The sequence below is a fragment of the Phoca vitulina genome, unplaced genomic scaffold (assembly GCF_004348235.1).
Source record: "Phoca vitulina isolate PV1807 unplaced genomic scaffold, GSC_HSeal_1.0 scaffold33, whole genome shotgun sequence".
Lineage (NCBI taxonomy): Eukaryota > Metazoa > Chordata > Mammalia > Carnivora > Phocidae > Phoca > Phoca vitulina.
The window spans coordinates 18,745,522-18,769,500 of record NW_022589736.1 but is presented as its reverse complement, the minus strand read 5'-3'; the positions used below and the strand labels follow the sequence as shown (position 1 = coordinate 18,769,500).

Genomic DNA, 23,979 nt, shown 5'->3' with positions numbered 1-23,979 from the left:
GAGAATATCCCATACATTCAAAATTCACATAATCTATTTTGTTAGTATGCATATTCAAAAGCTTGCAAAAAATTAAATTGACATAAATTAATATTTGCAAAGGTATTTTGAGTGAATGCTAGTTTTTTTTAAAGCATGATTTAATTAAATGGTAGAGCTATTAAACCAGATATTAACCCTCCCAAGTTTGGGCAGAGGAGCTCAAGAAGAAGGCTTTTCAAATAAGAAAAAGCAGTTGTGCAAGATGTTCTCAAATCTTGTCTCCAAGACTGACTTCTTTGGGGTTTTCTTATTTCAATTCTCAGTGTCATCGTCATTGCTGGATACGGGGAAAATGCCCCTTTGACAATCCAACTCATCACTTAAAATATAAGATGCCAATAACTTATTCCCAAAAATATACATGTGTATTTTTTAGAAAGAGAATTTTCACTAAGAAAGTAAACAGAATGTCCACATTAACAGGGAAGGTACAGCATTATCAAAAACAATCCAATTTCAAAACAGGGTTGCATCAAGGAAGAGTCTAGAGAAGGAGCAAAGGATGTGACAATCCCCAAATCTCCTCAGTCTGAGACAAATACGCTTGGCTCTGGAGGGCAGATATAACTTGAGGATACCCTGTCCTCAAAAGATGGCCACTAGCTACCATCTTACCTACCTCGTACCCTGCGTTATGTTAAACATCACAACCGTCACTTCCTACCCGAGGACAGAGCGCAAAACTTGAAACTCAGAGTCTCAGATTTCCTGGCGGCCTCCCAACTCGGTTTTATTTTTCAAATTTGAGGAGTAAGAGTGACTGAAAGGCTGGTGGCTCATGATCCATACATGATTCTCTAGTCTTTTCCTTCCTGGCTGTAGTAGTCATCCCTATTACTGTAAAGCATTCCCCAGTGACTCACTCAGTCTAACCCCTCCACTCCACCAGGAAGTGATTAGACAAAACCTACCCATTTCAAATATAAAATCTTAGTCATACAAGAACTATCGCATACACTTAGTATAAATTAAACACAGATACTATCACATGAAATTAAGTGAAAGTTAAGAAAATTTAAGACCAATCATAATATTCAATTAGCATAATACCTTTTTCCTTTTTTTTTTTTTTTTTTTAAGGCCAACCTAAATTTAGTTTTGACTGATCCCTTTGGAAGAGTATTTGTGGCATATCTTGGTTTTGTTAGTGTGATTGTTAGCTTTTGACAATCCACAATTAAAAACACATAATTCTCGGGGCGCCTGGGTGGCTCAGTCGTTAAGCGTCTGCCTTCGGCTCAGGTCATGGTCCCAGGGTCCTGGGATCGAGCCCCACATCGGGCTCCCCGCTCAGCGGGAAGCCTGCTTCTCTCTCTCCCACTCCCCCTGATTGTGTTCCCTCTCTCGCTGTGTCTCTATCAAATAAATAAATAAAATCTTTAGAAAAAAAAAAACACACACATAATTCTCTAAGACATACTGCAGTAGTCACATTAATTTCTGTATCAAAGGTATCTAAACCTAAACTATTTATTTATCTAAACTTAAGGTTTTAAGAGCGTTCCTGAAAAATATAAATCTATAATAATTTACTTAGATAATTTTCTTGTTATAGTAAACATTAAAGTTTTTGGTATTAAATATTTGGTAAGTTTATTCATTTATCAGTACTACCAAAATACAAATAAGAATAACTGCCTATCAAAGTAGGTTTTAAAAGAACTATATTTAGATCTCTTCATTTCTGATCTTCTAACTATAATGTTAGATGTCAGAAAGGGTATCATTAAACATGTCAACAGGTAACAGGGTGACAGAAAGGTGAATAATCTGTCAAACTTCTAAAAATATTTATATTTAAAAGAATACTTACTCTTTAGCCGCCCTCTAAGAGGATATATCCTGAGTTTTTCAATAATATCAACCACAATCAAGGAAGTCAGAACCAGAGAAACTGGCAGGTCAGGTAAATTATCAGGTAAGATATCCACAGTACCATTAATATTTTTTTGAACCTGTTTTCAGAAAACCATTTAGAAGGATTATATTTTTGTGCTTTCTTTAAAATTCTTTTAATAGTCTGAAAGTAGCAATAAATTAATTATAAAGACATTTGCTAAAAGACTAGAAGCTTGATTTCCAGATTTTCAGGTGTTCAACCCCATAAGCTTTTGAACAATTTGTAAAGATGTAACAAAGATTCCTATCAGTGGAAGAGCTTTCAGTTCAAGATAGAGCTTGGTAAATACACACAAAAATACAATGGCAGGTTCCTGGTAATGGTGGGATGTGCAATTTCTTCCAACTCTTCTGCTAAGCAGAGCCTTTGGGAGTCCTTAGGTCAGAGAATGAGGGGGACAGATATTGGATGGAGTTCAGGGTTTTCCAAGAAGGGAGAGCCCAGGTAAACCCAGGCAGGTTTTGGGATACTTCCTTCATCTGATTAAGGTATCTACAAAAAAACCTATGGCAAGCATCATATTAGTGGTGATATGTTGAGTTTTTCCTCTGAGATCAGGAAGAAGACAAAGGTGCCACCATGACCAATTCTATTCAGCATCGTACTAGAGGTCCTAGCTGGTATAATGAGGGAAGAGAAAGAAAGAAACATTGTATATATTTTTATATATATATATATATATATATATATATAATAAAATTATTCCACATATATATATATATTTCCATAGACTACATAATTGTACATGGGGAAAATCTCCCCAAAATAGATAAATTATTTCTAAATACCAATAAAGGGAAAATGCAATTTTAAAAAATGATACCATTCAATGCAACCTCAATCAAAATTCAAAGTTTTTGTGGAAAATGACAAGCGGACTCTAAAACCCATATAGAAATACAAAGGGCAAGACGTTTAGATGAAAAAGATATAAAGATTTACTCTTTTGGCTATAAAGAGCTATTATACAGCTAGAAGAATTAAATCAATGCGATGTTGGCATAGGTATATAAAAGTAGGCAGTGGACAAAACAAGGCTTGAAATAGACGTGTATATATACATGCCTGATTTATAACAAAAGCAGCACCACAGAGAAATGTGGAAAGACAGACTTTTTAATAAATAGTGCTCAGTCCATTAGACATTAATTGGGGGGAAAAACAGACTCCCCACTGCACAACATATACAAAAATTAGTTTCAAATGGATTGTGAATCTAGAAGAGGATGTAAAATAATACAGGCTCCAAAATATAATATAGGAGGATATCTACAGGTCTTTGAAGTTCAGATTCACAGTATGACAAAATCTTTTCAAGTTACCAAAATTATTATCCATGAAAAAAAGAAACTGATAAACTGCACTGTTTTTAAATTAAGAACTCTTCATCCAAAAATGGCATGAAAAGTATTAAGTCACAAAGCGTGAATATATTTGCAATACATATGATCAACAAAGGGCTTGAAATCTGAATATATAAATAACTTCTGAATCAATTCCAAAAAGATAAATAACACAATAGGAAAAAATTGGCAAGATGAGAAAACACCCAATTTCATTAATTATTGGTGAAATGCAATGTAAAACTACAATGAGATTCAAGAATATACCCATCGGAATGGCTAAAAGACTTACAAGGTAAGGCTAGCGAGGATGTGGAACAATAGGTGTGCTCATTCTCTGCCAGTGTGAAGTCTAAATTAGTAGAATCTCTTTGGAAAACTGGCATCTTCTGCTACAGTTGAACATTTGAATATCATATGACCCCTCGATTATACTCCTGCATCTTTAACCAACTGAAATTCTTGCCTATGTGCATCAATAGACACATTCAAAGATGTTCACAGCAGCATTATTTGTAATAACCAAAACCAGACACAACTGAAGGTGGGCATCAAAAGCAGAAATGTAAACTGTAATATATTCATAATAAGAAATACTCTACAGAATGAAAATGAATGGAATACAGTTGTACACAAAAACCCGAATGAATCACACTTTTGAATAAAAGAAGCCAGACATAGATTAGGTAGATAAATAGAAGATAGATAGATAGATAGATAGATAGATAGATAGATAGATAGATAGATAGATAGATTATATATATATATAATTATAATTATATATATATATATATAATTGTATTTCCCTTTATGAAAGATTCAAAACCAGACAAACCAATATATGGCATTAGAAGTTAAGACAGAAGTTACCTTTGAGGAGGAGGGAAATGTTGTCATTGCAAAAAAACATGGGGGTGGCTTTTAGGGAGCTGGCAAAGTTATTTTTTGACCTCAGTAGTGTTTACACAGGGTTTTGCTCTGTGCTATTTCATTAATATTGTATACCTTGTGCTTTGTACACATTTCTGTTTGTGTGTTATACTTGAGTGAAAAATTAAAGAAGGAAAAAATGTGCAACAGTGGATAAGGACATAATAGAAAAGAACCAAAAAGGTTGTTTTGGCCCCCAAAAGGTCAATCAAACTACAAATACACCGTCACTTTATGATAATAGGGTTCCTTAACAGGTTGTAAACTGAATTTTTAAAGGTCTTGGGGACCTCCCAAGTGCTTTACAAAGTCTTTGGGGAGGAGGGAAGAGAAAAAGATAAATCTAGATAAAAATATTCACATATTGTTGTTTGATGGAAAGTACCTCTGTGGAGCCTTCTGAGGTTATTCTAACACATTCATATATTGTCCTAATGTAGCATCTAGGACATATTCCAACAACCATGTATTTCTAATGATATCATACACTACCCAGTACTCACTTCTTTCACTAAGCCTAGCATAACTATTCTGATTGCCTGTTTATTTTTCTCTCTACTGTTGATAAATTACTACTGAAGGCCAGAGACTCCATCAAATTTCCTTAGTGTTTTATCCCAGTACCTAACACACTGCCTGGCATGTAATATGCACTTAATAAGTATCTATTCAACATACTTCACCTATGAAATATAAAGTAATTTAGGTCACTCACTTTGGGGAAGTGAAAATTATCTTTCACAGCATCATCCAAATTAATAAGGTTAATAGGGCATTCTTCTTTGAACCTTTTTTAGACAATAAAATTCTCACAACCTAAAAGTTCTGCCTGTAATATTCCTGTCCTGTAGATGCCCATCTATCAGAGTCCTTTTGAAGCTTCATTAAGTCAAAACATAAAGTCAAGTTTATTTTCAAACAAATATCATGTGCAAATGCTTTGCCAACGGATATATTATCAAAGGTCTTAGAATGAGTGGTTGTTCCTTTGGATATTGTTCAGGACTGAGGACACTCAAAAGACATCTAGTTAAAAGAAACAAATGTGGGTCTACTTTCAAATTCCTTGCTTTTTTATTATTTTGAAATTAACATTCCTGTCTCTCACACACAAACACAGAAGGTATTTTTTTTTAATTGGCTGCTAGACCTTCCTTCACAATTGCAGAGGTAACAATGATCTTAGTACTTTAAATAGATACATTATAACTTGGAAAAAGATTGGATAAAATAAACTTTAAGAAAATTTTCGGGCACACTGTTCTATCAAATTCCAGTAACAGAGGAAATTTTAAAATCTCAAAATCTTGCATCAAAAGAAATAAAAATTCCATACCTCGGTCATTGCGATAGAAAAGCTGAAGCTGGGAAGTGTGGTGAGCATAACACACATCATCATAACAGGTCTCCTAGCAAAGGAGAAAAAAATAAGCAAAAGCAATAATGTACCAGATCAACAGTTCCTGTTACATTTTGCTAATTTTGCAGTTCCTGTTCCATTCATCTATAGTTTTTCTAAGAAACTACTGCTTCCTTATTTCCATTTCCCAAATGTTTGAGTATGGCAAAGGGCAACACACGCAAAAACCGGAATATTTTTCTAGAACAAAGGGGTGAGAGATTTCCAAATAACTAGCAAACCATGGACTTCTAAGAGCATTTCTGTGCAAGACAAGACAAGTGACATTCAACATTTTCATTATTATTTGGAATCCTGCCCAAGAGTTCTGGCTCCAGTGACCAACTGAAAAAAAAAAACAAACATGACTTTCTTAAGTATTATATTATATCCTATGTCTAAAATTGATTTTGCAAAACACGTGACTTTCTTAAGTATTATATTATATCCTATGTCTAAAATTGATTTTGCAAAAAAGACATTTAGAGACTGTATACCAAGAGTGACTTCAAGTGAAAACATTTGGATATTTCTTACTTGAGCCAAAAAAATTATATATATATAAATATATATAAAATGAAATGTGTGATTTTATATATCATATATATATACATATATAAAATCACATATATCACATATATATTATATACACAAAAATATAAAATTTTATGTATATCGCATATATATAAAAATCACACATATATGTATGTATATATACATATATATATGATATATAAAAATCACATAGGGGCTCCTGGGTGGCTCAGTCGTTAAGCATCTGCCTTCAGCTCAGGTCATGATCCCAGAGTCCTGGGATCGAGCCCCACATCGGGCTCCCTGCTGAGCGGGGAGCCCGCTTCTCCCTCTCCCTCGCTCACCCTGCTTGTGTTCCTGCTCTCGCTATCTCTCTCTCTGTCAAATAAATGAATAAAATCTTTAAAAAAATAAAATAAAATAAAAATAAATAAAATAAAATAAAAATAAAAATCACATAAATTTTCACATTTGTTTTTTGGACCATTTCTTAAACCTTACATGATCAATTAATCAAATAGTTATTGTTATATAATACATATATAATACATAAAATACGACAGAAAGAATTAAAATATACACTTAGCATCATTAATTTATGGGAAGACAAAATATACTCAAAGCTTTTGTATAATGAAATACTTACCTCCTCTTTCCTTAAATATTCATTTCACTAATTACACATTTTACTAATTACATTTATATGATAATGTGTTTCTAAGTACAAAAAGTGTTGAACTCTTTCAAATAACTAAGGATTTCTCCTTGGTACTACCATGTTTCCGTCGATCCCAGCCTTCTAGGTATAGATATAAATTAGAGGGCGGGATAGACACCTCTCCCAGCCAGACCCAATATGACCTGCTAAAACCAGAGGTACAATGGGGCTTTTAAGGGGTAGCTTTGCCTCCTTTTCTGAGCCCAGATCTAGGTTCCTGCAGCACCTGGTTCTCTAAGACTAGCTAGAGCCTTCACGGAGCCCTCTTCTTCTCAACTTGTGCTCAAAAATAGACAGGAGTGCCCCAGGGATTACTCCCACTGCTCTTCTCTATCTATATTTTCTCCCTCAATTATCTAAGCCAATCCCATGGTTTTAAATACCACCCACTTATCCATGACTTCCAAATATTATATATATATTATTTATATGTTATATAAATATTTATATAAATTATTATATATAAAATATATATTGATATATAAATATACAAAATATAATAATATGATATGTAAGATATAAATTATATGTGTGTGTGTGTATATATATATATATATGTGATTTTTTTGGTTCAAGTAAGAAATATCCAAATGTTTTCACTTGAAGTCATTCTTGGTATACAATCTCTAAATGTCTTTTCTGAAAAATCAAAATCAATATTATATATATATAAATATTCCTGAGTTCTGGGCTTGTATGCCCAATTCTATTTGTTACCTCCACTTGGATGTCTCATAGGCAATCCAGATTCAACATGCCTGAAAAAGACTCCACAACCTTCTCCATACCTGTTCTGATTATCATCAAATGCTGTCTGGTTTACTGCAAGTAGATTTACTGAAAACACATTTCCAATCCATCCTTTGCTAACACTCTAGCTCATCCGCTGTCATCTCATATCTGACTTCCTAACCGATTTCCTGTTAGTGCTTCTATTCTTGCCTAGCAATGTTTTCTCCACAGAGCAAATAGTTATATTTTTAAAATGTAAAACACATCTTATCACTGCCCTGCTCAGAAATCTCCAATGATGAGGGGTGGGGTGAATGGAGAGTTAGTGTTTGGTGAAGACAAAGTTTCAGTTTTGCAAGATGAAAAGAGTTCTATGGATGGATGGTTGGTGACCGCACAACAGTGTGAATGGACTTAATGCCACTGATCTATATGCTTAAAAATGGTTAAGATGGTCAATTTTATGTTATGTGTATTTTTCAAAAAACACACGCATTTGTGCATTTTACATAATTTTTAAAAATCTCTGATACATGAGTAATGTAATTACAATGAAACTGGAACCTATTACTCTAGCCTACATGTTCTATATGGTGTGGTTTCTCTTCTTTCTCCTACTCATTCTCATTTAGAATGACCTTCCTCTCTCCCAAAAACCACTTAACTCCAGCCGTTATGGCCTTCTAAGTTATTTCATGATCACAGCAACCTCGCCCCACCTTCAAATTGTACACTGGCTACTCCTTTTACTCCCAGATCTTCCATGTCTGACATCCACTGTCATCCAAATTATAAAATTTACAGCCCTATGACTATCTGAAATTCTGCTGATTATTTCTTGTTTACCATTTTACACATTCTTCTTTGCCAATCCCCCAAACTAAGTTCCATGGAAGCAGAAAACTTATCTCAGTGGTTTCACTACATTATCTCCACTGGCCAGCACAATGTTTTTGAACCATTTTTGTAGCAGTGAAACTTCTGAGAATCTGGTAAATCCTATGGGCCTTTCTCAAAACATAATTTTTAAAAACAAAACAATTATGTTGAAATACAGTTACCCAAATTCTTTTAAAATTTTGATATAGTAAAACATGTCCCTATCTATGAACACATTCTCTTCTTATTTCCTGTGGAGTACTCAAGATCTAGTGGAAACTGAAATCATTCATAAACCATAATAGGAAGTACCTGCAATGTGATATGAAAAGACCTATGTAATGAAATTACAGGTTCTGATAATACTACTGTGGTTTGTTACCAACATTCAAAATGGAAAGAAATGATAGCTTTCAATTAGAGGTTAGTGAAAATAAAGATGTAACCTGTTTCTAATCCAAGTTCTGTGTTTTATGTAACCAGAAATAATGATAATTTGTATTTAAAAATCTTGACTTACTGCTAACATATGTTTATAATTTATTAATAAGTGTTGTGTGGGTTAAATTCTGTTCTCCTCCCCCCCAAAGATATGTTGACGTTCCAACTCCTGGTACCTTACAATGTAATCTCATTCGGCAATAGGGTCTTTCTAGAGGTAGTAAGTTAAAATGAGGTCATTAGGTGGCCCCTAATCCAATGTGACTGGTGCCCTTATAAAGTGGGAAATTTTGGAGAATGTACAGATGAAAGATTATGTGAAGCAACATAGTGAGACACCACATGATGATGAAGGCAGAGATCAAGCAGGGTGATGCATCTCTAAGGCAAGGCATGCCAGAGTGCCAGTGAACCACCAGCCCTCAGAAGGAACCAACCAACACAGTGATCTCAAGACTTCTAGCCTCCAGAACGGGCAGACAATACATGTCTGTTGTTAAGAAACCCACTTAGAAGTTCTTTGTTATGGCCACCCTACAAAACGAATGCAGATTTTGCTGTAAGGAGGTGGGGTACTCCTGTAACAAATACCTAAAAATGTGGAAGCAGCTTGGAAGGGGGTAATGGGTTATCTGGAAGAGTCTGAAGATTGGTGATAGGAAAAGGCTAGACTGTTAGAAAAATATGGGTGTTACAGAAGATTCTGGTGGAAGCTCAGAAAGGAAAGAGGAGAGCTGCAGAGAAAGCCTCTATCAACCCTAGACAGTACGCACATTGTCATGAACAGAAATGCTACAAATACGAATGTTAAAGGTGTTTCTGGTGAAGTCTCAGGCAGCACTCAGGACCATGTTATTGGAAACTGGAGAAAAGGTGATCCTTTCTATAAAGTGGCAGAACACTTGGTGGAACTGTGTTCTGCTGGGTAGAGAGTGGAACTTAACAGTTGATGAACTCCGATACTTAGCTGAGATTTCTATGCAAAGCACTGAAGGCACTGCCTGGTTTCTCCTTGCTGCTTAGAGCAAAATTCAAGAGGGAGAGAGAAATTGAAGAAGGAATTGTTAAGCAAAAGGGAACCGGAACTTGAATATTTGGAAATTTCAGTCTATCCATATTGTAAAAAATGAGAGGGGCGTCTGGGTGGCTCAGTCGGTTAAGCATCTGCCTCTGGCTCAGGTCATGATCCCAGGGTCCTGGGATCGAGCCCCACGTCGGGCTCCCTGCACAGTGGGGAGTCTGCTTCTCCCTCTCCCTCTGCCCCTCCGCCCCATTCATGCTGTCTTTCTCTCTCTCTCAAACAGAATCTCTAAAAAAAATGAGAGAGCATGTTCTAGAGAGGATACTAAGGGTGTGGCCTGTGAATCCAATCAGCTATCTCAACAGAAATACTGCCACTGACAGTCAGCTTGGACAAAAAGGGGACAGAGATGGGACAAAAGGAAGGAAAGCTATTAGCCTTCTGGGATTCAAGAGGCAGGAAGTGGGCTGCTAGAGCTATTTGGCTGTGAACATGTATTATCCTTCAAGAAAAGGGAAGAATGACTCTGACAGTGCTTTAGAGGCCCAAGAGGCTGCCACTGCCAGCCCTGGGTCCCAAGGCATTCTGGGAATCCCCACAAATCCTCCATTATTATCCTATCCCCAGGTACTCTCTTCATTGAGATAGGCTCCAGTTGCAGACTAGCTTTGTAGCTCAATGGTTTCACCCATTCACTGATATCCCAGGAAAGGGATTTCTCTTATTTACTGGGATATACAATTTGGTGTGTATATAAATAGCTTTTCCTCATTCCTCAACCATCTCCCTAGTCTATTATGAATTATGACAGGCATCTCTAAAAAGGAACAATCATTCTAAAGAGAATGAGGAAGTGTTTCACAAGAGTAAAGGAAAGAGCACTGGATTAAAGTTCAGACTCTACTGTTGATTTAGTGTGCATGTCTTAAGATCTCTGGCATTGTTTCCTCCCTTACAAAATAGGAATTATATCCACTTGGTCAACTTCACAACACTGGCGTGCAGGTCAAGTGAAAAAATAAAACATAGAAGCACTGTATAAGTGCCAAATACTTTATGAGATATTCATGATATCACTATATTGGCCTTCATTTTTCTCAAAGGATAAAAGAGACCTACAAGATTTTCCAAATTCAAAGAATATCACTTGTAGCATATAATTTTCTTCATCATCACTTCTCAGAGTCATTCTGAGGATTAAACAAGATCATGTTTTATTTATTTATTTATTTGGTTTTTTTAATCAGAGAGAGTGCACAGGGCGGGGAGGGGCAGAAGGAGAGAGAGAATCTTAAGCAGGCTCCACGCTGAGCTCAGAGAATCATACGCAGGCTCCACACAGGGCTCAGTCTCACAACACTGAGATCACGATCTGAGCCAAAATCAAGAGTTGGACACTTACCCAAGCCACCCAGGTGGCCCTAAACAAGATCATGTTTTAAATGGAAATACTAAATTCAGCCTGAGGTAATAACAATAATATTCATTGAATCCATACTATGTGCCAGGCATTATGCTTAGAACTTTATGTGCATAATTTTATTCAGTTTCTTAAAACAGCACTCAAATGAAAAAGATATGGTTGTCCCTGTTACGCTCATGAGAAAATTAAGATTCAAAGAACTTAATTAACACACAAATCCTCACAGTCAATGTCAAAGCTGCGATTTGAACTTAGGTCTGTACCTCTCAGCTGTATGGCCAGGGCACACTCTTTATTAGCTGTATGACTCATTCTCTACTGAATACCAGCTTCATGGGGTTAATAATGCCATCATGAACTTACAGGGATGTCCTCAAATAGGCTCATAACAATCTATCTGTGAATGCTAAGGATTTTTAAGATTTTGTGTAAACAACTATTTAAGCATTCTTTAAAAATCATTATTTCAATCCCTACCTTCTATAATACCAATTGTTTTTGCATCATCTTCATCTAGCAATTAAGATAAACACTCTGCCTTACCACATATATTAAAATATCCATATACACAATGTTGAGAATCATATAGAATATCCAAATATACATCTTTGGAGGGAATATATCTTAATGACACCAAAAGAGTTGCGTTGATCTTGAAATACACTTGGCATTCAAAGACAGAAAAAAAATAAAGGAAAAGTTACACAAGATAAAGGAAAGAGCACAGATTCAGACCAATCTGGGCTTAAAATCCCAGCTCCACCACTTATGAATTTATTACCTGACAAAGTTGATCACTTGTTAGAGTTTCTATTTCTTTATCCCTAAAATGAGAACACTAGCACATAGCTTGCCAGGCTGTCATAAAGCTTAATTTTAATAGTACAGAATGTGTAAAGTTTCTAGAATAGTGCTAGGTAACTCTTCTCTTCTATGCCAGTAAGAGATAGCAATATGACAGTGCTCACGAAGGAGGCCATGAGGAAACAGTTTCACAGTTGCACTAAAACTAAACAACCTATCATATATTATTTAGAACACCTGTGGCCAGTCACACCTACAAAGAAAATGAAAGACCAGAAGAGTATTTCCCCAAAGAATTCACTGGAACATACAACTGTGACACAGCCCAAGACTCATTAGCACAAGGGGAGGACGTGGACCAGATTTGTAAAACAAAATGTGTACTGGGGAGTAGAAATGAAAGACTACTCTCTTCCTTACCCTCAATTTACCCCAGCAGATTGGGATCTTGTCATTCAAAGACACAGATTAGGAGAGTGTTTAGAAGTACCGATTATGGAGTCAGATGGACGGAGGTCCAAAGTCTGGTCCTCTCACTCACTAGTTAAATGACCAGGGAAGTTGCATAACCTCTCTAATCATAAATTTCCTCTTGGGAATAATAATGATGAACTCAGGAAAATACCTACTTTACAAGGTAGTGTAGAAGGAAATGAAATTCACATGTAAATCTCTCAGCACATACATGATCGGTAAAGAAGCAGTTATAACTTAATGATGATGATGATAACTCATATGGAAGGTTTGCTGCCTGAATGATATTCAGAACTTAGAGTCCCAGAGATTTGAGTCAATGTAAAAAAATATATGGAGTGCCTTTCTGGGCTGGAGTAAACCAATGGTTTCTACAGTTATTTGGATATTCCATCCTTCCCTCAAAACTCCCAGCCCAGCCAGGAGTCCTGAACCATCAAAGTAACTTCTAGGTGGTGTGAGGAGTGAAGGGCCCAGCTCAGCTCCAAACCTGCTCCATAGGTAATCCTGAGACTTTGGGTCAAGGTTTGGAAAATCCCTAAACCCAATTCATAAATGCAGTGTCAACCAAATGGTTTATTTCCAGAAACCCTTCAATATATTTGCCCTCAGGGAACTGAAAGTCCCCTGGCAAGGTTCGTGAAGCCACACCTAGAATAGGCACCCAGAGGACACCTGTGAACTCCACACTTCAGTTCTCCCCTTCTGTACCCTCCCGATACAACTAGACTGCTGTCTCTATGATTTTTACATTTCTGCCCTTGTTAAAATTCCCAGCTGCTTGCTTTTCAAATGTGTGATGTTTTTTTACTTTAAAATAAAAGATCAGTATGAGGGATGCCTGGGTGGCTCAGTCGGTTAAGCGTCTGCCTTTGGCTCAGGTCATGATCCATCTTGGGATGGAGACCTAAATCAGGCTCCCTGCTCAGCAGGAGCCTGCTTCTCCCTCTCTCTCTGCCCCTCCCCCTGTTGTGCTCTCCCTCTCTCTGTCATACGAATAAATAAAATCTTTAAAATAAATAAATAAATAAATAAAAGATCAGTACGAAAGAAGGTTTAATGAAGCAAAGAAAACAAAAAAATCTCAGATGAGTAAAAATCAGATCTGAAGCTCTAAAAGGAAAAAATTATTAGTACCAGAGATTATTTGTACTTAATCCATATAGGTGATATGGTCATCAAATTACTGCTGAACCAACATTAAATCTTAATTTATTTAAAATATTTCTATATTATTATTGAAGCAGTTCCCCCCCCCCCACACACACACCAGGGAAACAGAATTTACTAACATAGTAAAGTATTATTTTTTTAAATCTGAGTAAAGAGACTAGTTGCTTAAAAATCTCAGTTGGTTATCAAAGGATGCTTTAGACCTGCCAAACAATGCAATATAAACATTTCAGAATAGACATTACTTTGTTTCACACAAAAGTAAAATTCTATGTTATAATCTTACAATTATGATTTCTATAAATTAACTGTGTTAACTTTATGCAGTTCAGTGTACAGAAGAATTAGGTCCAACATTTAGTACTCAGGATATCATAGACTCATGCTAACTGCAAGCTTATAAACACATGTAACGTGTTGCTATCAGTCAGGAAAAATGCCCCTATTTTTTTTTTAAAGGAAGATACCATAATATCAACACATTTATAGAAATGGTACTAATTACTTCTCACTAATCATAATGCACATACATTATGTACATTTGTGCTATGCTAACATCCTTACCTGTAGTACCTGAGAAAGTATCTTTGAAAGCATCACAGAGCTCCCCTGCTTTAGAACGCTTTTACTTACCATCCTTTAATTTTTTTGGAAAGGCGATGCTTCTTGTATAAGAGAACTTTTATGGGAACCCAAATCAGTAGAGTTACCAAAGCCACATAGGCGATTGAACAGGAAACCATCAGCCAATAATGCGTTTTATCGGGGCTGCCCTCTCTGCTTTGATAGGCAGTGGCAAACTGTTCCACAATCACGAGCGTGGGAATGGAGAAAGCAGCAAACTCAAGAAGTTCAAAAACCAGGAGCTTGATTAGTCTTCCAGAAGCCATCCTGAGGAAGGGCAAGCTGCTGAGGATCAAACACTCCCCCTTTGGTTGTGAGCAGCATATGGACACCAATACTGAGCTAGGATCAAGTTCCTTGTACTGAAATCACTAACCAGTGACTTTTTATTCTTTTATTGACCCTCATTGGGTTCAATGATCTTCCAACTCAACAAGCGAGGCCTCTTAAAGAAACAGAACAGTTGTGGAAATGATCACTTAATGTGTTTGCACGTCCATTATTCAAAGTCAAATGAATTTCTGAATATGCTTTGCAGCACTGGTAAAAAGCAGGTCTTTCAGTGTAAGCTTGGATTGCCAATTGGAGCACACAAAAAATTTTATGCAATATTTAACATTTGTTCAGTAGAACCATTGGAATTATACAATTTTAGAGTTAAAGGAGAAGAAGAGCTGTAATCCAATCCCCAATTTCTATATCTAAGCAAATCCAGGCAAAAAGAGATACCCAAAACCTGGGTCTTCATCATGGAAGACTACCCCTTGTTTTTATTCAAAGCGCTTGAAAAGGGAGTTTGGATTCACACTGCCAACCTCCTAACCAGATTGCTTCCTGGTACTCGAACTATTTTTCTTGCACGTTAATTGTTATGTAACCCAGATTAACATTTTTATTTTGCTGGTGAGGAAACCAACATATGTTGGAAACTTGTTATCAGGATTGACATATTAAGAGCTGTCTATATCTAGTCCAAAAGCATATCAAATATTTAAAAGACAACAACCATCTTCATGATTATCCTCCCTTCAAACACTACTTGTGAGCACCTGCAATGAGCACTTTGCCTTTGCTAGGTGCTGGGGTGTGAAGGTGAATGGACAAAAGATTTCTGCCCTAAAAATGCTCAAAGTCCAATAGAGAAAACAAACCTGTGAACAACAAAAATCGCTGAGGTCAGAAGTACAACCTAAGTGCTATGGTAACACAGAGGAGAACTTCCTCTTTGGGCTGTGGGAAGGGGAGGGAGAGATAAGGATGAGGAAGACAGATGGCAGGTTTTGGGGTGTCGGTAACATTCCAGACACAAAAAAAGAAGCCAGGAGGCTGGAGCGGTTATGAGAATCTGGTGTCACATGGCAGGAAGTAGAGACAGGTGATGTTAGAATTGGCTGGGGTCAGAATGTAAATGTTCCTTGAGGGATTTGGGTGTGGGATGGGGTGGGGTGGGGTGGGGTAGGGGGGTGTATGTGTGTGTGTCTGTGTCTGTGTGTGTGTGTGTGTGTGTGTGTGAGGCAGTCAGTGAAAAGGCAGTGTTTTCTGGACAGAAGAGCCACTTAACTTGATCATTTGGAAAGCGTAGTGAGTGCTGGTGTGGAGGAAGGACGGGAGCAGTGTTAACCTGGAGGTGGGGAAGCCAGGGGGGAAGCCACAGAGCAACCTGGGCAGGAGGGAGAGACTTTGCTGCAACCAATGAAGCAAGAACCATGAGGGAAGCACTGATCCTGATCCCTTCCACATGCCTGCTTCTTTAGATGGCTTCCCCTGTGCCTGCTGGCAGCCTGACGCACGCCAGTATGTCTCTGGGTTCCTCTCTGCACAGGCTGAAGGGGCCCTGCACTGCCTGGCTCCCCGGTGCACCTAGGATTCTGGTAGCGGCTCTGAGGATTACAGCCTCCTGCCCTCCCACTGCAACACAATTAGTCAGCCGGTTCCTCAAGCTATTTCATTTGAACTTGAATTTCCAATCTGCTGATGTTTAGCAGATGTCCTCTCAAATGAACGAAGAGACCTGGAAGACTGGTACCAAGAACAGGAAAGGACAAGGTAGAAAAGCCATCCAACCCGTAGTTCTGTCACCAACTGTTTCTAATATCATATAATTGTCATGGATTCTCTGTATCATCCCTGACAAAACTTTCTATTTAAGAGAGACCGGATATAAATTAGACTCTAACCTCCTAGCCCTCTGTCTTGAGTCATCAGTGCTATGTTGTGTTATAATTTCTTCTACAAATTCTGTGTATTAACAGGAATTGTGACCTGGGCATTTGAAGACAGTTGTTGAATAAAATTGCCTGGCTCCAAGCAAAAGGACTCTGGCCCAGGTCTTTAATTCCATTTTAAATACTCAATTTTTATTTCCATGTATGGGAATTTAAAAATGGCACTTGCTTTATATTTCTCACATATAATTTTCCTCCAGTTCCTAATCTCTCTTCACCTTTACCTTCAAAGACAGCATTCGTGTGATGTGACCTGCAGTTCTCTATGGCATGGAAAGCTCTGATAACTAGCTGTGCTTTCTCTGAACAGGAGGGAGGTTGTGATGCTCGCCCCCTACCCACAACAAGCCCACCTCCACGTAAAGGAAAGAGCACCTGTGTTCACATTGTTTATAAACACTTCCTGTGAGCAGATCATGGTAGAGATACAGTCCTTCCTGACTTATATTCCGGTTAGGGATATGTCACCAATGCACAGGTAAGACCTGAGAACATTGATGGAGTGAGCTGGGCATGTCAGGGCTGTGAAGGGCTCTCCCAGCACCGTCCTCCACACCCCTCTCCAGCCACATCTGGTTGAATAGGCCCTGGGCCGCAGAATGTCCCTCCGTAAACTGGGCCACGTGATCCAGCTTAGAAATCTGCACCAAGAAACGTGGGAGAATTTGGTAAGTGGAATTAAAGGAGGCCATGATTTGAAGTCAGGATTAAAACGACCCAAACTGTATGTGCTAGAACTCCCCCTGGCATGTTGTGACACTAGGTACTTATTTGCTGAATGAACCAAGAAACAAATGGAAGCCAAGTGGTGAGGGAAAGGAAGAATGAGTAAAGAAGCCAACACAGAGAGTGAGAAGACTGGAAGAGATCAACAGGGAGAGGCAACCAAAGGGCTTACAAAACGGGCTCTTCGGTCTTGGCAACCAAAAGGGCTTGAGTACAAGAAAGGAATATGTTTATGAGCAGAGGCCAAATATTATACAAAAACAAGATGTAAGGCTACTGGATGATTCAGAAGGGACTGAAAAAAAAAATCAGAGTAGAGTTGATCAGAGAGGGCTTCTCGCAGGAGGTGAGTTTTGGCCAAACTGATTTTTCGATTGACTCAAAGCAATATCCGTATATTACTACAGCAACCTTCTCTGTGTCATATAATGACATTTTCTTTGAAAATTAGTTCTAAGACTGTTCATGATATAGTGAGTCAGGAGAGGGGTAGGAGAGAGAAGCAGGCTGCAGATGCTATGTATACCAGTGTGAATGGCACAATCTCATTTTTGTTTTAAAATATCATAGCTGTGGATTTAAGCATAAATAAAAAATCCAGAAATATACTCATCAAACTAACAGTGCTGCCCCTGGGGAATGGGTGAGGTGGGGTGAAGGGGTTTTCACTTTTGATTTATTAATGTTTGCATAAGTATAATATTTCACCAGCATAAAAATTAGAAAATAATTTTAGCTTAGTAACAATCAATTAAACAAGGCAATTCTGGCTTAATAAAAATTTAATGTTCTATTTTTTAAATCTTTCCTCCACCAGTTTGTTTTCCCTAACTTCTCAGCAAAAGCAACATAAATAAATTCCACTTCCATTTATCCCTTAGATGGCAGCACTAAAGAGCAATGAAATAGCCAAGAGGCAAGCAGATGGGGAGAACCTTGAATAACGGTTTGCCAGCTGGGGAGTGTGGGCAGAATTTTATTGCCTTCTCCTGCTCTCACATGAGAGCGGGAAGAACATAGCCTTCCTCCTGCAGGCCCCACTCTAAGAGTTTCCTCCCCGCTGAAAACTTTCCTTACTCTCCTTCTCCAAACGGAAGTAAGCATTTCCTCCTTTGAGTCAAAACACCTACTGAATCCTTCTGGATTCACCCACACTTGTACCGTAGCACTTGTTTCCCTATGTGGTTTGCACACTGGGTCCCCTACAAACTGGAAGCTCCCTGAAGGCAGAGAACACTTGCTTTCATCTTTGTATCATCGTATCTCAGCACGGTACTTCTATCACATAATAGGCCCTTGACAGATCTTGTGGAAGGAATGGACGGAGATGAAGGGTAAGAGAAATGGTGGGCAGGAAGGGGAATGTGCCAAGCTTTGATAATGGCTAATTCATCTTTTATTACAAGGGAATCCTGGCTCTCACACTGACCTTTCAGAAGGAGAAATCATGTATTACCTGTCCCAATACAATCTGTCCTCTCAGCCTACGAGATTTAATTTCCTTGTGTGGTCCAATTACAGCCCCCGGGTTTCCTTCCTGCACAGCCATGGCTCTGTAAGGTCTCTACAGAAGAGAGAAAACAAAGACTCTGGGGATTGCAATTTCTTCATCTCAAGATGCATGTTAGGAAAAGACCATGCCTCTTTGCAAGCATTCACAAAGACTTAGGTCTCAGTGTTACAGTATCTTTCCCAACCTTCTCTAATCCATATGCCCTCAAAAAAGCATATTCCATAATGGATTTGAACCATTAACAAAGGAGGCTGGGGAGGACTGGCTGGTATTTGTCTGGACCAAGGCATAGCCTTTAATTATTTAAGAGTCCTCAGCTCTTCTAAAGTATCTATTTGTCTAAAATTTCTGTAACAGATTGGGAGGCAGGGTAGATTCCTTCACCAGGGAGAGAAAACAAGCTAGCAACATTAAGCTACTGGGAGGAAATAATGCTAGACCCCTAACTTAGAGACAAAGATAAAAGGAGATGAGAGAGGGTTTGAAATCACCTACCCTTCAGCTGAGACCAGTTTATGCCAATCCTGATTCTTTCCCTTCTAAGTCCCCTGATGAGTCCGCCATGCAAGTAACTGGAAGGACACGGAGGGGGACATTTTCACATCCCCAAATTCTTTACTTGGATTAATCCAAGACTGATTCGAAGAACTCTGCCCCTTACTCTGCTTTTTAATGCTGGGTTTAACAACTTCCTGGTAGGAAACAGATCGGGTTTTCTGGAGCTGGGTCTGTGGTGGAAAGACTGAGTATTGTGGTTAGAACTCACTTCCACGTAGGAATGTTGATGCAGTGTTTTTTATTTTAGTAAGCAGAAGATATCATGCTGTCCAGGGTAACACCTGTTCCCCACACTTCCAACTGTCATTTCCTTCCTGCAGGCAGGAAGTTAAAAATTCAAAGTCTCTTAAATTGTTAGTAAGATCATTTGTAATCTCAAGGTTTGTTCATTGTTTTCAGGGTAGGGTCTGTGAAACAAAATGTACAGACAGCCAGGAATGTTCTGGTATATCTGTGGTTTGTTTCCTGTAATCGTATGGTGTTGATGTGCAGCACGGCAGGGGTTGGTAGCAGTGAAACTGTTCTGCAGATCAAGCTGGATCTGTGGAGAGCCTAGGGAAGAGGCTGGACCTAATCACTGATTCTTTACAGTTTCCAAAGAGTAGTTCCAAAATACATTACTGATCCTCACAAGCAGGTGTCACCAAACAAATCACGTGAAGTGAATTCGGTAAGATTATATCACCAACTGATTATGCCCCTTTTATCAATGTTATGCTATCACAGTCCAGACAACATTCAATTTATATTATAGGAAAAAAAGTACAATTTCATCTTCTTGACTATTAAATAAAACAACTTTGTAAGAGCAAGGACAACAGCATATTCACTTATGCAACCCTTTTCATATCTGGTATTTATTTAGTGACGCTACTCTTGAAATTAAAATTTGGAGAATGTCCTTATTTTTTAAAAAATAATCATGCTCCCCTGAAATATTTTTTCTATTAAAATTGTCCAGATCTCAAAAATTTAAAGAAAGGAAGGAAGGAAGAAAGGAAGAAAAATGATTTAAGATTTCCCATTACACAAATTGTGTGTAGTGGCATATAAATGGGAGCTATTAAAAATAGACCATTAAAGAAAAGAGGAAGTCACTTCATTCTGTACAACGATCCTCAGATTTTATTTTTTAAGAGATTACAACAATCTGGGTTAGCCTTTCAATATTCCAAAGTAACAAACTTAAGCAAATAAATAAATCCTATTTAAATGTAGATGCAGCCCTAATTAATTACTGTATATTCATCCCAAAGTTCACAAAAATGGGTGCCTGGGTGGCTCAGATGGTTGGGTGTCTGCCTTCAGCTCAGGTCATGATCCCTGGGTCCTGGGATCGAGTCCTGCATTGGGCTCCCTGCTGGGCGGGGAGCCTGCTTCTCCCTCTGCCTCTGCCTCTCTCTCTCTCTCTCTGACTTTCATGAATAAGTAAAACATTTTAATAAAATTAAAAAAATGATTTAATCTATATTTCCCAAATCTTCGCTGCTAAGGACTTGGTAAGTTTGTAGCTCTTCAATTTTTTCTTACTTAAGATAAAATAACTTGACAACAATGTTAGTAGACATGGCCATATCTTTGCCAAGTACACAGAAATGACAACTATCCAGTTATTTTGGTTAATGTAGATAAAAGGTAAAATTTCCAAGTGGGTTGCCTAAATGCAGTGCTCCCTAACTCCACTGGGTGGTGCAAGTTTTATTTTGTTTTAATCACAGATTTTAAGTCAGTATTTTTAAAATGATATTATGGGTTTGAAATCTTCTAACCTAAATTACTCATTTAAAAATTTAGACTATAAAAGCATACAAATTATGTGTCTTCTTGTACTATGCATATTTGGCCCATTTAGTTCCAAAAACATTTAAGTTCGCTTATCTCTTCTCTGTCCAAAGCAGCCCACTGGCTTCCCATCTCGTTTTGAGTAAAAGCCCAAGGCTTTACCAGAATTTTCAAGGCCTTCCACAATCTTTCCCAACCACCTTTCTGTCTAACTTAATTTTCCATTACTCTCCCTCTCACTGTTCTCTTCGATGTTCTCCAAACATGCCAGACATATAGGCTTCACCCATTATGAAGCCTTTGTCCTTGCTATTCTCCCCCCCAAAAAACATCCTAAGAGCCAAGTACCTCATTTTCTTTAGGTCTTTACATGACACTTGCTGCCAGACTGCTTATCCAAAATTTCAACACACCCCCCTCCTCAATTTCCTAATCTTTTCCCTCCTTTATTTTTCCTCTCATTACTTAACAACATGTTTATTTGACTTACTATATTAACTGTCTGCTCTCTCAACTGTAACATAAGTTTCTTTAGGGCAGAAACTTACCAGTTTTGGTCTCTGTTATATACTCAAACCTAGACTAGTGCTTGGCACATAATAAGATCTCAATAAATATTTGTTGACTGAGTGACAAAATGAATTCACAAATGAACTGAGTGGACCCTCCATGCCAGCTATTGTGCTTATGCCAGGGTACAAAGATGACCAAGACACACTCTCTGCCCTTACAAGCTTACAGTCTAATTGAACAGACATTTCCTCAAGTAATTTCAATAGAAGCACAATGAGAGATGTACACCCAAGTCATTATGGAAGCAAAGAGGACAGCAACATGGAGGTTCAGGTAAAGCTTCCTGACAAAAAAAAAAAAAAAAAAGAAAGAAAGAAAATAGGCACATTTTCTGTGCTCAGGAAACTAGTCTAGCTACAGAAATACGATACTCAAATACAAAGATCAAAAGGGAAATTTTAAAATATCTTGAGACTAATGAAGACAAAAACACAACATACCAAAGCTTAAGGGATATAATAAAAAAGGTACTAAGAGTTTACAGTGATAAGATCTCAAACATACAACCTAAATTTATACCTCAAGTAACCAGAAAAAGAAGAACTAAACTCAAAGTTAGTAGAAGGATGGAAATAATAAAGGTCAGAGAGGAAATAGATAAAATAAAGAATGGAAAAATACAAAAATAAACTGAGAGTTAGTTTTTAAAAAGACAAAATCAACAAACCCTTAGCTAGACCAAGTATGAAAAAAAGAAAGACTCAAATAAATAAAATCAGAAATTAAAATATGAGACATTACCATTTATGCCACAGAAATAAAAATATCATAAGAAACTATTATGAACAATTATATGATGAAGAGTTGGACAACCCAGAAGAAATGAATAAATTTTTAGAAACATAAAACCTAAGAATAAATCAAGATGAAACAGAAAGGGCACCTGGGTGGCTCAGTTGGTTAAGTGTCCAACTCTTGATTTTGGCTCAGGTCATGATCTCAGGATCATGAAATTGAGCCCTGCATTGGGCTCTGCGCTGGGCATGGAGCCTGCCTAAGAATCTCTCTCCCTCTCCCTCTGCCCCTTTCCTTGTTCACATGCGTGAGTGCATTCTCTCTCTCAAAAAAAAAAAAAAAAAAAAAAGGATGAAACAGACCAATAACAAATACTGAGATTGATCAATAATCAGGAACCTCCCAGCAAAAAAAAAAAAAAAAAAAAAAAGCCCAGGAGCTGAGTGCTTCATAGGTGAATTCTATCAAACGTTTAAAAATAATTAATGGTGGGGCGCCTGGGTGGCTCAGTCGTTAAGCGTCTGCCTTCAACTCAGGTCATGATCTCAGGGTCCTGGGATCGAGCCCCACATTGGGCTCCCTGCTCCGCAGGAAGCCTGCTTCTCCCTCTCCCACTCCCCTTGCTTGTGTTCCTTCTCTCGCTGTGTCTCTCTCTGTCAAATAAATAAATAAAATCTTTAAAAAAAAAAAATAATTAATGGTAATCATTTTTAAACTCTTCCAAAAAATAGAGGGAACACTTCCAAATTCATTTCATAGGCCAGCAATCACCCTCATATCAACACCAGACGAAAACACCACAAGAAAACTACAGGTCAATATACTTGATGAACATGGATGTAAAAATCCTCAACAAATGGGGTGCCTGGGTGGCTCAGTCCTTAAGCATCTGCCTTTGGCTCAGGTCATGATCCCAGGATCCTGGGATCAAGCCCCGAATTGGGCTCCCTGCTCAGTGGGAAGCCTGCTTCTCCTTCTCCCGCCCCCCCTGCTTGTGTTCCCTCTCTCACTGTCTCTCTCTGTCAAATAAATAAAATATTTTTAAAAAATAAAAAAATAAAATCCTCAATAAATTATTAGCAAACCTAACTCAACAGCACATTAAAAGTATCACATACCATAACCAAGTGAGATTTATCCCTGGGATGCAAGAATGGGTCAACATACATGGATCAAACAATGTGACACATCACATTAACAGAATGAAAGACAAAAAACAATCACATGATCATTTAAATAAGTGCAAAAAAAATATTTAACAAAATTAACTACCTTTTCATGATACTCTCAAAAAAAAAAAAAAAAAAAAAGTACAGAAGGAACTTGCCTCAACTCAATAAAAGCCATATATGAAAAGGCCAAAGCTCACATCACACTCAATGGTAAAAAGCCCAAATCTTTTCCCCTAAAATCTGGAACATGACAACACC

General features: G+C 37.7%; 1 protein-coding gene across 2 annotated transcripts in view; it reads right to left on the bottom strand.

Annotated features, from left to right (window-relative positions):
* TMEM236 (transmembrane protein 236) overlaps positions 1–19,676 on the bottom strand; it is a 33,885-nt gene extending 14,209 nt beyond the window's left edge. Inside the window, exons 1-3 of one of the 2 annotated variants that reach the window (XM_032425967.1) lie at positions 14,447–14,703; positions 5,552–5,624; positions 1,856–1,997 (exon numbers count right to left, since the gene is read on the bottom strand). In XM_032425967.1, the coding sequence (XP_032281858.1) occupies positions 1,856–1,997; positions 5,552–5,624; positions 14,447–14,703 (472 nt within the window). Of the gene's footprint in view, positions 1–1,855; positions 1,998–5,551; positions 5,625–14,446; positions 14,704–19,396 lie in introns of those variants that run through there. The other variant, XR_004301980.1, reaches the window with a different exon arrangement.
* Between the last annotated feature and the right edge of the window lie 4,303 nt (positions 19,677–23,979).